This window comes from Etheostoma cragini, chromosome 23 (assembly GCF_013103735.1).
Source record: "Etheostoma cragini isolate CJK2018 chromosome 23, CSU_Ecrag_1.0, whole genome shotgun sequence".
Taxonomy (NCBI): Eukaryota; Metazoa; Chordata; class Actinopteri; order Perciformes; family Percidae; genus Etheostoma; species Etheostoma cragini.
Window position 1 is genome coordinate 12,564,265 of NC_048429.1, and position 13,922 is coordinate 12,578,186.

Here is a 13,922-nt window from a genome sequence, read left to right on the forward strand (position 1 = left end):
CTATAGTGATTTTCTAGATCAGGAACCACTACAGCTGTGGATCTTTAGTGACATTTTTCTGGCAGAGTAACTTACCTTGCATGACATTTTCTTGATACCTTGAACAGAACTATGTAATGTGCATACTCATTTTGTCCAGGTGTCTTTCATCATGTGTTGGGATTGGTCCAACAAGTCCGTTGCAACCTTTGAAAGATCAGCCATACGTCTTTTTTGCTGTTTGGTGAGGCACATTTTGTGATACCAAAAAAATACTTAACTTATGTCTTGTTGAACTATGTTAGACTAAAAACTTACTATTTTAGCTGTTTCCTAGCAAGAAGTTAAATTTACAACACTAACTCTTGGCATGATATACTGGTTAAAAAGATTAGCAAGTCCGAGCTAGTTGTATTGACATTGCACAATATATGCTATTTCCTTTGTGTTCTGTTTCATCTGACCACCAGTTATGTCTCACGTATTCATGTTTGAAAAAGTATTTGGGAATTAGACATCTTGTTCCCATGAAAAACTTTAACTTTAATGAAGACTCATTTAACTCCCCTGTGGACACTTTCCTTGTGAGAGAACACAGTTATTAAAAGTAAAACTAGAAAAAAGCCTTTGATTACCTTGAACACCAAGACCATCTAAATTTGCAGGGCACATTTCTTTTCATGTATTTAATTTATTCTTAAAATATTTCATGATAGAAAATGTATGTAAACGACTCTAATACTGCAATGTTTCCTCTGCTTTCTTTTTCTCCTTGTTGTATTCGTCGCCGTCGGAGAGGCCAGATTTGTGCGAGAACAAACACAAGCACAAAAATAAATTAAGAGATCAAAACCCATAGAGAGGAAATGAGTCAGTATTCCACACCGTGTACAATACAATATCATAGCAAATTAGCAGATTTCAATGGCTTTCACTGACTACCATAGATTTACAATGATCAGTTGGCTGCAGATCAGTCCTCAATAAATTGTGTCACTTTCCTTTTTTTCCATTAATGATTCTAATAGACAGTGACTTGTAGATGACCATGAAAAGAAAGCAGCTACTGAGGTGTGAACAGAAAACCTGGGACTACGAGCCAGCAGTAATGAGAACAACAGCATTTGTTCACATCCTACTAAACTGCCATTGTGACCACATTTTAAGTCCAATAAGCTTCTCTACAAAGGTACAACATATAAAACTGTTAAATATATAACTTTTTAGGGCCTTTCAAAATACATTTAATGACATTTCTTTACTCCTTTTCAGACTCAATAGCATTCATCCTCTGTAGATATTCATCATCTCTTTGATATGATCCGTGACCATCTTGACAATGCCTCTGCAAGCTTTCCCAACAGTAGCTACTGAAAAATGCAAATCAGATTTTTTTTTTTTCATACACAGTTATACATTGTATGTAGTACCTATATCTCCAGTTCCAAAATACAGTGATGGGCTTAGTCTGAGAAAAAAAATGTCTGGAAAGTTTTAAAAGTACTACGGTACATGTGACACCGGACAGCAGGTTTGGTTTGCGTCGCTCCACGTGTGCACCGTGTCTCTGTGGGGGCAGTCGTTGGTCGGTGGTGACACAAACGGTAAGTTCACAAAGTCTCTGTGTCTTTACCAAATGGTCCACTCTGTCATTATGATCGTATTTGTTGTTTTGCTCTTTGGTCTATAAAAATATGGGAGGTTTACTCCAGCAGAAGGCCTATTCACAGCAGAGAGCGCTCAGTTAATTTTTTTTAACAGCCTTGTAAAGTGGTCCGCGAAGCAACAGCGTCCGGTCTGTAATGATCCCGTCTTTGCGCTGGAATTCCTGCTTTAGAGGCTAGGAGAGAGGTGTTGGAAAATCCCTTATTCAAAGCAGTCAGCCGTTTCAAACATAGTACTTCCAATACGGCAAAAATCATTCGTGGGATTTTTCAAAGTGTCCGATCCTCTGTGGCACAAGCAGGAAGATAGTGAAGAGGAGGTGAACGCAACATTTTGACCCAACGACAGATAGCAGGAGGGAGCAGTCACAAATCCGGAGGGGCCAGTCACAGGAAATGGAAAGTGTTTAACAGCGAGGAGTTTGTCCAGTGTCCAGGAGAAAGCTTGCTCCCTCAAACAGTCCCTTTCTGGATTTCCCGTCTCTGGCTGTGTTATGAGACCTGTGAATGAACAAAAACACAGCAAACACAAGATGATTGTTTTAGCACACAGTCATTGTCACAGTCTTACTAGCTTGAGCAAGGAGTTCAATTATTTCTGAAGGTGTATATGAAAAAACCCAAAATAATGTATAATGATATTTTCTTTCTCCTGCCTATAGATTGAGCAATTGAGCAATTTATATGATAATATGATAATATAATCATGTTCATGTTTTGTTATCTTGCATGCAGCAGCTAGGCAGATCTTTTGTTTAGTCATTTGACATTTACCTAAGACTTTGGAAGAAAAGTTTGTCTCATAACATAGAATAATTGCACCTTCTCTCCCTTATAAGGATTATTTTCTCGTGTTTTTAAATAAAAAGTATTTTCTCAACATTTTGGGAAATTTTCTTGCTGAGTGTTGGATGAAAGAATTGATACCACTCTCATGTCTGTCTGTGAAATATGAAGCCAGATGACAGTTAGCTCACCTTAGAAACAGTGAAGAAGCTAGGCTTGCTCTGTCCTAAGGCAATACAATCTAAAGTCTAAGCTAAAGGTAGCCTTTAACTGTTTCTAGGGCTGGCAAAATACGGCAAAAATGACGGTTGAATACAGTGGTTTAGTCACTGTAATGCACACTTGCCAGAATCTTCCTTTCGGGGAGGGAGGGACATATCATAGTGGGGGTTTGGGTGTACTCCACCAGGGAGGTTTTGAGCATCGACTTATTTATTAAGTCATTTTGGCGTCAGCCCTGACTGACAGAAGTTCCCAAAACTTGTCGCCTCTCCAGTTGGACATTTTTAAGGAGCAGTGGCCCAGGAGAGAATGCAATGGTCAGACAGGCGTGGTAATTCCACGTTGTTTTAAATTATTTTGCAATATTTAACAGATTGATAATAGTATCAATTTCCTATTCTTTCTCTCGGCAAGAGAGCAAATTTCAAAGCAAAATGTTGAGCTATTCTTTTATGGGAGACTCATTGCATGCACTGTGAATGGAGGTGTTAATTACGGCACTCGTAATACAGAATCGTAAAAAAAAACCTCAACAGCTTACTCTCTGTCAAATCAAGTGCTTTACCAGTCAAATATTTAGAAGGCTTCTGTGGGTCTAACCCAATAACAAAGTGTGCCTCGCATTGCACAGGCTGAGAAACAATAAATCTACCAACAAAAAGACAAATCTGGAAGCCTCCTCGCCATCTGGCCCTCGCCAGTCACACAGCCAACTTGACAGAGGCGTTGATGCCTTCCAAGACTGCTGTTTAATTCATAATAATGAACTCTTGATGATTTCACAAATTGGCATGAAAGGGGCAGGTGTTGGATGGAGTACTAACATGTTTCACAGATGATAATGTCTGATGCTCCGGGAATAATAAACATCTCAATGTGCTCGGGGCTTAATAGAGATAATGTCATGGTTTTGTTGGAGCTGGGGCATGAAATGACCCAGAGGTATAAGAGCTTATAGAAGGGGCATGACTGTGCTAAGTACTTAACTGTGACCGCAGCCAAAACAGGTGTTTAATTCCACACTTCCTTATCTTGATACCCGCTAGTGGGCGCATTGAGATTACAGCAACACTGAATTGTCAAGGAGCCGCATAACTGCTCAGAAACATTGTTGTAGAAATTAGGGCTGCACGATAAGAGGAAAACGTGCAATAACGTTGCAAATATCGCAAAAACAATTTTTATTGAGATAAATAAACAGATATTAAAGTGTACTGAGTTTTGCCTTAATACTGGTTTCAATATTCTGCAAAAATACAACAACCTGCTTGTCAAATTAAAAGCAACTGAAAGGAAATCATTTACAACATTTTATATAACATATTGACCATTGATTTTAATAGAAAAGGCACCACTAAAAAAAACAATAAAGTGCAGTTTTCTACTGATATTTTTGTTACTAACCCCAAAAATGGGAGTGTTTACCGCAATCTGTTGCAGCTTTTCACGGTATGTATATTGTGCCAGGTGGTATCGTGATGACGATAAAAAAACAAAGTATTGTGCCCCCTAGTAGAAATGTTGAAAGGGATGGAATGCAAATTAATTTAAATAGACGCGTAGGCATAGAGACGGTCTTGTTTTATGCGAGTCAATGTCTGCCATGGTCATTTTGTTATATTCTCTCTATGTTCCTATCCCCTTTTCACACACCGTGGAAAATGGTTCCACATAAATCTCACACACAAATCTCATCTCAGGGAAATGCAAGCCTTCTATTAAAAAGAGGAACGAATGTCAGATGAATATGAGATGAATTTGCCCTATGAATAAAATTCACAGTCCCTAGGTGATTATTTCCTTGGGTTTATCAGGAAACGGCCACATTACTCTATTTTATATCTTATAACAGCGAGAGAATATTTTTATATTTTTGCGCCAGAGGACTGCAGAGTTGAGGGAATGTGACTCAGAGCCCATATGGCTATTGAAACAGAGACAAACTGTGAGTACAGTGGGGTCTGGCTATCCAAACAAGACCGGATGTGAATTTGACTTTGATGGTAAGGTTAATAACATTTGTGCTGGCGTTCTATGAATTTTGCAAGAACATGTAGCCCCATCTGTTGGAAGCTAAAGGAGATTATACACAATATATATGAAGTCGCTCGCCACCTGGGAGTTAAAGGCAATACAGCGGAACACATGGTCCCGGCTTGACATGTCCTCTCTGCATGAACTCTCCCTGACTCCCTTCAAAACGTCACAGCACTGTGACCCACTGTGAATGTGTCAAAGGACATGCATGAAGAAAAATTTATCTTCCACTTGTTTTGGATGTGAATAATGCAGAATCTCAGGACTATGTTGATGTATGAATGAAATGGATGATTTTGTACATAATTTTTTGCCTTGGTACACCCTGAAGAAGGCGAGGTGGTGCTTAAACATTAGCCAATGGAAAAGGTTTTTCTGCTCATCGACTACTTGTTTCTAATACCTGATCCTGCCCTCGCTGCTTTATGTTAAGCCCAGCGCAGCTGAGCACGCTTCCATTTGGATCGGAGCACGGAAGGTGCACAATAGCCCGCTTGATGAATATTCATAAATGAACTTGTAGGTTAGGAATGATCCACAGGTTAATAGGGGATGGGAAATTGCTAATTACATGCTGTGAAGTCGTATAATGCCTGAAGCAGACGCTGAGATCAAAATACACGAACATGTATGTACCGGCCTCCAGACACGAGGCCCCATTCCACATTAAGAGAGAGTTCAAAGCTATCTGGGGTGTTATGTCATTATCAACCAATTCATACTGCATTTTTTTAGAACTTCAAAGCAAACACAGTTCACTATCTGTATTATTATACAATATGATGAGAACTTTAATGCTCAAGAGGGCACATTAGAACAGATTTTAATCGCGTTTCTACCCGAAAGGAAGAAGTTACTGAAAATGACAGAAAATGCCAATGATTTGTTTTAGATACAATCAACTTGAAATGGTCCCCATGTCCCTTAATACACTGTAATTTATAGATTATATCTGTTCATGCAATCTAAGCTACTGTATTGCATGCCACTGCACGACATCAATGATTGCAGGCGATTATGGTCTTGTTTTCCTTTGTACAGCACATTATGGGATCAAATGTTTAAATCCAATCTTAGATTGCCTTTTTCTTTGGTAAATAGACAATAATCTTTTATTCAATGCACTGTGAGAGGATCTGAGTTCACAGTCCACCCTGTGTCTATTTATAGTTTAAATCTGCTAAAGACTTGCTGTCTGGCCTGAAAAGCAGCCGGATTAGATTTGTTTCTCAAAAGCAAATCATAAGATTGGGCCATAAATGCTGACAATATTGACCGAGAGAAGAGCCTGGTTTTTAGAAACTCTATGGGACCGGGCATTTTTATGATTTTGGCCACATCCCTTTTATTGCACTGTACACTAAATTTACAACATGCTTACTCTCTATCTCCCAATCACATGCATTAATATCTGTCTGGCGCCTTGCTTCAATTTAGTCCACAGACGCCATATGACAGAATACTTTAAAGACAATGTACAAGGCATGCCAATAAAGCAGAGCAAAAACAAGCTGGAAATTAACCGATGGGTTTTACTGGTATTGCAGCACTCATGGATTTTCTGTGGTTAAACACACACAGGGGAACTGGCGAGCTTATGGAAAAATGAGTAAGCCAAATGAAGGCATCCAACAAGCTGACGGTTGTTTAAATTGTATCTGGATTTATGTGTGTGCTGTGTTTGCGTATATGTCTGCGCTTCCTTTGTTTGCATGTTGTGCTAAAGCTGGAGGATAATGCAAGGGTTTTCATCAGATTCAGAAACTCATTTTACCCAGTTTTATCAACCCAACGGCATAATAAAAAATGATTCTGGACAAACTGCACATAGCAATGAAGGTGAATAAGATGACTATCATTTATCACATCATACAACTGTATTTTAAAATATACATTTATGAATAACACTTTTCAGGTGCAAAACTAGCTTAATTACAAGAACTTGAGTCACAAAGGGGAAGGGGCTTTCTGTTGTACCTTGCTGCCTCCATGAGGCCCTTGGTGCTCTGTAACTGCTTGTGTTGCTTCCTGCCTTTGCGGGACCAGGGTTTGGGGGAAGTTGTTGTGATGATGGTGGTGGTAGTGGTGGTAGGGTGGTGTTGGCAGATGGTTTCTGCCAAAGGGGTCATCAATGCTCTCCATAGTGCAAGAGTGTCGAAGGGGACTCTTGTCGCGTCATAGAGCCTGGGGGGAGAGAGGGAGAGGGGACAGCTGTATGGTTATCAAGCTTACAATGAGGATGCAGTGTTTTATTTTTAATTTATTAGATTTTACTAGATTTAGACACAGTCACAGCCCTACCACCACCATTGCCAATTTGCATTGCTAAAGTGTCTTGAAAACGTGCCTGTTTGGCTTTCTACATGCCGATGAGCTGTGCTACGCCCCTGTGTACTGTGCTTGTGTGTCACATGGAAACCGTTCTGTGCACATTTCATATAGAAGTGTGGGAACAAAACAGGGTCTGAGTCTATGTAACAGTAGCCCATATGGAAGCAAATTACAGAAAGGCCTTGTGTTTTCCCAGAGATGTTTTAAAAGGGCCACTGACTTGAACAAGTAAAATAAAAGTGATATAAAATAGCATTACAATAAATCATTAATGCATTCAAAATTCATTGATTTGAAATAATTTGTAGTTTTCTTGAACACTCATTGTTTAGCAAAATAAACCTCTGTTTTATAGCCATGGCAACAGCGTCCTCCACTTTGGAACACACTAAAATATGACTGTAATCCCCTGACCCTTCCTTTTAGCGCCAAACTAGGGTTGAAAAAAAACATTTGTCTCATATAATGACATTCCCATCAGCCTCAGCTGTACTTTGTGTCCAGTTCATAATTGGCAAATGCTAACATGCTAAACTAAGATACTTATCCTTCTAATGTCACATTTAGCTCAAAGTAATGCAGTGCACAAATACAGCCTCACAATGCTGCAAGCATGGCTTTTAACTCTTGTTATGTCCTTAATTAGCATCACTATCCAAAAGAAATCCAAGGGGTTTGACATCATTGAAAAAAATGCATTGTTACAAAGCCTAAAACTGCAGTTTTTCTTACAGACAGACAGACAGATTGTAAGACAGAGGGTATGCTACACAGATACACAAATGTTAGCAGCAACAACATTCTGTACTCCTGTGTATGAGTGTGCACATTGTCATTGGTTGTTGGCTGCATGTTGGAATAAACCTACAACTCTTCTAACTAGTCGCTGCTTGCAGTGCAAGCCAGCAAGCGCTCCCTGCTTGGCGTAATGAATTACCTTTTTTTGCCACATAAATATTGCTGAAATTCTGAATCTTGGCAAAGTAATACACTTAGGGGTGCTTTCATTGGCTAGCAAAGGCTTTTGGTTTTAGAAACAGTGCTCACTTAGTCGATCGATCCCACAAGCTCATTGGCTGTTACTAAGAACCTCAAAAGGCGGACTTTTTCGATCTTTTTGTAGTCAACGTGTCACACTCTCTTTAGTAATAGTCCCAATGTATATCCTAGCTTCCCAAAATGGAGGTTTCTGTATTTAAAAGCAGAGATGCTGTGCTGACTTGGCTTTCTCTAGAAAGAAACTGGCAGACACAGCTAATGGTTAGCCACAACAGGGTCTCTTTTTCTTTTTCTTTTTCTGTCTGGGGTGGCAAAGCAGCTGTCTTCTTAGTGGTGATTCTGTTCAACCCACTGTTGGATGTGACTGGAGGGCCCAGAGGGATCAATTACCAAGGCCGGTACCGACCCAGAACTGCAGAGGGGGCGTGGTGATGATGGGGCTTTGGGGGATCCCATCAGGCCCAGCCTTAACCGGAGCCACAGAAAGACAGAGTAAGAAACAGAAAGGCAGGCATGGGGAAAGAGGTAGGGGCACAGTGTGTGTGTGTGTTTGTGTGTGTGTGTGTGTGTGTGTGTGTGTGTGTGTGTGTGTGTGTGTGTGTGGAGACATCCTGTCACTGGCAGATGTATAAATGTGTAAATACCGCGGGAGCTTACAGGGAAACACAGACTGGCCGGGGGATTGTCATGTGTAAACTGCAGCCTTTGTAGAAAAATTCTGTTTGTGTGAGGATGGAAACAGCCTTTATCTCCATGCATATACATAGCAACACATACACGGTCTATATGTTGACTCTTACCCTCTCCCACAGAGTACCTTCCAGAGTGTATTAAATATGCATGGTCCCATAGTATCAAAAATTGTACTCATGCTCAAACATGTCTCCTTATCTGTATGCCTTACCCCTTTCCTCTCAGAAAGTCTTAATTACAGTAATCACAGTCTTTCTCTCAGGAGTTGGCACTTCTGTTCGTAGCACTCTGTTCACAGCCTAAATACCCCAATCAGGACAGACCTAATGGAACGTGAGATTAAGACCTAGTTACACATTTAAGGATCTATAGTCATTGCAATTGTTACGTCGAGTGACTGTGTCTTACAATGTCTGAAAATGATGGTGTGCTGTACCAAGTACAGCCCTCAACGAGACAAGTAGATGTATTTGGCTGAATTTCGGGGTAACAAATGCTCTTGTTTTTGCTGTGTATTAATCATTTGACAACACTGGCTAAAGCATGCGTGATCTGTTGGATGATATATCAACAGAATGACAGCAAGGAGAAAAAGTGTCTTGACTGTTTGAGTTTGTGCAACTTTAACTTAGTGGAAGAAAAAGGACTCAACAAGCACTGAAAGACAACAAGAGCCACTGCTTGATGCGCACCAACTGACTAAAATAATGTTTCACGATGCTGTACGTCTGACTGGCCCAAATCTCTTCCTCTGTCTTTCACTAACACTGCACATTTCTTACCCCACACTCTGTCTTTCTTTTTACTTTTAAATTGTTCGTCTTATCGGGCTGTCACAAAAGCCGGCAGATAACCCGAGGTGATTCCGTTTTCTCCTTTAATGGCGCACCCACTCTGCCTCTTTCTCGCCGAGCTTCCCGCGTCGGCGCATGCAGAGAGAGATAGCTTGTTGCGCTGTTTCATCTGCCAGTCTAAAATGGTGGAGGGCACAATGCAGAGCATCCTCCTCTCTGGAGAGAGACGGCAGTAAGCCTTTTACTGAGAGAAAGAGGTATAGGAGATGACTGCTGAGACTACATATCGCTTTGCCAAAAGAGAGTGCTTTGGAAAGGCAGCAAAGGTAGCATTTACCTGTGGTAACTATGTGATAAAATGTAAATTCAAAGCATTTAGTGTCATGGAGGGAGGAAAGTATATTGGGAAAGGAGAATTAACCCCTGGTTGCTAAGTAAAAGTTTTTCTCCATCTGGCGATTAACAATTGAGAAAGAGCTTTCCAGGGAACATGGTATATTGTGTCATCCGGAATGCTGTGAATAACCAAACGCTTACATGTATTACAACATGTGAATATTGTTATTGCACTGAATGTTAAAGAACAACACAGTAGTTTGTTTGCAATAATGTCAGAAATTTGTTTTGCACTGTTTTTAATTTTTATTCATTTCCCATTCAGTCCAAAAGACGATCTCCTCACCCTGCCCCCCTTTAAGTTACTTTGCCAGCTTTTTATTCTAGCATGGCATATATACACTCCAAAATGATCCATACGGCAGAATTGTCACTGGAAATCAGTAGCAGTTTATAAAATCAACTACTGGTTTTTCGATTTCTCACAACAGTAAACAACAGCTTCTAATTACTAGCAGAAGAACTAGAATTTTGTCGGCTGAAACGAGCACTTTAGCCAGCCGAGTAACACAACTTTAGCAGAGTTTTATCAAAAGCTAATTGACACATTGGCAAGTGTTAACTTCCTTGAAGGCGGTTACTCTGTTGAAACTTAAAATTATTGGATCTGCCCAGAGCGACTCTGGATCTGCCATAAGAAAATCACGCTTGGTCAAGATGTCAGCTTGGCATCGCTTGCGTTTGTCTTAGCCAACTCCTTCACCACTAAAGGAGCGAGCTGGAAAATCTTTTCCCGAACCCCGTGGAGAGGTGGGCCACAACATCATGTTCTTACTTGGTTGCTACAACGGACCAAATGGCTTTGCTCGCATCTTTCTCCTACGCCATTAAGAAACAACAACTCAAACTGGCGCACAACCTCAAAGGTATCCTTCTCAGCCACTCCCTCTGTTCACTGATTGGTCCGGTTAAGATTTGACTGGAGAAAATCCAAAAATATACCACAAATCCAGACGGTGTATTGAAGGGAAATTAAAATTGAGCGGAAGTACAAAGGAGGGCGGTCACTGACCATTGAATTTATTTATTTATTTCACTTATTGTAGAATGTTTTTTTATTTTTATTTCCCTGTCTTTTAAAGCACTCTAATAAATTTCATGTTAAAGTTCCTGTTGATTTTATCCATCATGTTGCTGTAGGGAAAAGGGATGGGCGCAGTTCCCTGGGAAAGAAGTAAGAACGAGGGAGTAGAGGAGTGTTAATACAGCTTTTGGCTTGCGTTTAACTGGATGCACCTTGTCCGTTGCTGATTCCCTCATAAAACCTTGTTAGGCAAACCTAACATTGGGTTACAGCACTGACCCGGAGCAGCTCTCCTAAATCCCAGGACCTGCTGTCTGTCTGTGCATTTTTGGACCGCCTGCTCCAAGCCACAGCCCCTATAAAACCCCCCAAAAATTTGCGTTGGTTCCCGCGGGATCCCTATCCCTATGAATTCCTGTACTGTTAACCTGAAATATGCACAAAGCGACAACATAAACGGTATGATATAATGCTAGGGAATTAACTAGTTAGCTCTAGTATTACAGTACGTACAGAACTAATAAAAAAACAAAACGCAATTGAAATAGATGATATGAAAGCTCACTATATAAAAATTATACTTGGATAAGCAACACAGTGTTTAGATGTATGCTTTATTGTTCGTTTTTTCAAAGAGTTTGCTTAATTTTTACAAGATAAAAAGGGGCCTAGTTACAGTTGCTAAACTATAATGAGCCAATTGCTATTCAGGTTCATGGTTTAGTAAACAGTCAAATGCCCAAAACATTAGAATATTTGTTGTGTTTTGACAGATCTCTCCGGCCAGTGTTTCTGTAAGTGATTACCATTTTTATGCCCATATGGGTTGCCATAAAGCATGCTTTTTGGCAGACATCCACTTTTATGTACAAGAAAATAAAATAAAGTGGTTACTAATGGACGTGCAGCTGAGTGTCCGTGTGCATTTTATTGTTTCATTAATGCAGTTAAGTGAACCCAAGGAGCTTGTTTATAGTCTTAGAACTTGACATGGTTCATCTGAGGAATTCCATTTTCTGTTAGGTCAATCCTTTAGAGGAGAAACTTGTCGCTGTATTAGCGAGACTCTTGATACTGAAATGAGTTTTGTTCTATGGCTTCTCAAGTGCACCTCTGTTTGATATGTGTCCTTTTTAGCTGTGGTTGACATGCTCTGCTAATAAAAGTAACATTGCTCAAAACGTCACTGTCAACAATAAGCAATGTACATATCAATCTTCATAAGTTTCTTCTGGAGCCGGCCCTAGAAAAATCCATTTGTGTGTTTTTATTGACAGGAACAACGCGTACTCTCCAACACAGGGTCAGACTAAGATGAATGCATGGAGAGAGGGACAGAGACGATGTGAGAATAAGTGATAGACGGGAGGAGGGATAGAAAGATAGCTAGTGAAAGTGAAAAAGGCTAAGGATTTGAGCTGCAAGAAACAGGTATGCGAGTAAGTTATTTTAAACGGAAGCACATCAAATGGTGGCCGCTGAGAGGTACAGGGAATACGCACAGCATACATCTAAGCTGCTTTGCAACTTGTACAGAGCCGTGTTGCCGACAAAGTGTTGAGGAGAGGTCAGCTGTGTCACCCTGGACAACAATCTCCCGCAGTTAGACAGAGAAAACAAACTCTCAAACATTTGACCGATACACGCATACCACCTCCTGACATTAATCCAAAATAGCCCTTTATGGGGCTATGGGGCTGAGTCAGATTGACTTGGCTTAGTCAAATGCCCAGAGGGACATGTCTGTTTGTCTGCATTGATGTTTTTCGCACAAACACCTGACAGACAGGTCCGACATGCTCACTGGACTGTGTACAGCCCAGCAGTCATCCTTTGGCAATATCGGAGCGGCTGCTGTTTGGGTTTAACCTTGGAAAGCCTCAGGGAAGGGGCCATTTGTTCAAAGTTAACTAAAGGGATGCTAAGGAGTAAATTTTGTGTTTTGTTGTTGCCTGTCATTCTCCCTTGGGTCAGCAGATAACAAGAGGTTTATGTAATTTTTGCTTTGGCAAATCGGCCCGAAGCTTTAATGAATTCTGGGCAATTTTAGGTTACACGCATGGTTGTGAAGTCAAATCTAAAAAGACTTTCCTCAACTTGCCCAGATTAAAAAGACCGGTCACATTAGGCCATTTTTTCCATCTTATGAATAAATATGTTAAGAAGAATTTAAAACAATGACCCAGAGTCTGCATGTTGCCAGTTATTAGAATCCTTGACAGTGAAAGCTGCTTAACCAGACACACACACACACACACGCACAGATGAGTGCACATAGCTGTCCAGCCATTTGACTAGCTGTCACCGAGCTTTAAGTAGCCAATGAAGCAAGCAAGAAATACCTGTCACGTCTTACATATTGTCAGTCTAAGCCTATGAGAGGTACATTGACTGACGTCCTAAGCAGGATATGAAATGTGCATGTAGGCAAAAGCATACAGGACCACCCTTTGCAGGACAGCAGGGACACACATTTATAACTCTCAATATGCAAATACTTGAAAACATCAGTAAGAGCATGTCAACAAAACGTAAGAATGTGCAGGCACCGCATCTATTAGCCTTCCAATGCACAGTGACCTAAGCATTTACATGCTCAACCCCCTCCAATGCAACACAAGCTCTTATATCTGTCATACATAACAAATGGATCCAGCTATATGTTGCCTATGGGTGTGTGTGTGTGTGTGTTTGTGTGTGTGTGTGTGTGTGTGTGTGTGTGTGTGTGAGCGTGCATGCATGAGTGTGGGCTATCTGCCTGCCCAGATAACAAATTACAATGTAGGTGGAACATGTCATGGCTGTCACCTCAGTCTCCACAACCAGGGATATTCAGGTTGGTGCCGGGCTGCTGAGAGACTTAGAACCCATTAAGAGCACAGAGGCAGCAGCTGACTGATAACAAACCATATCATGTGGGTTCAGAATTTAGCGTGAGCATATGCTACGTGTTTGTTCGGGTGCATGTATGTGTCTTTTAGCAGGGAGGCATAAACA

General features: G+C 40.7%; 1 protein-coding gene across 2 annotated transcripts in view; it reads right to left on the bottom strand.

The window, feature by feature from the left end:
* Window positions 1–837: 837 nt before the first annotated feature.
* tafa5a (TAFA chemokine like family member 5a) overlaps window positions 838–13,922 on the bottom strand; it is a 138,096-nt gene continuing 125,011 nt past the window's right edge. For both annotated transcript variants that reach the window (XM_034863788.1, XM_034863789.1), the window contains exons 4-5: window positions 6,666–6,872; window positions 838–2,144 (exon numbers count right to left, since the gene is read on the bottom strand). In XM_034863788.1, the coding sequence (XP_034719679.1) occupies window positions 6,864–6,872 (9 nt within the window). In that variant the 3' untranslated portion in view covers window positions 838–2,144; window positions 6,666–6,863. The remainder of the gene's footprint in view (window positions 2,145–6,665; window positions 6,873–13,922) is intronic.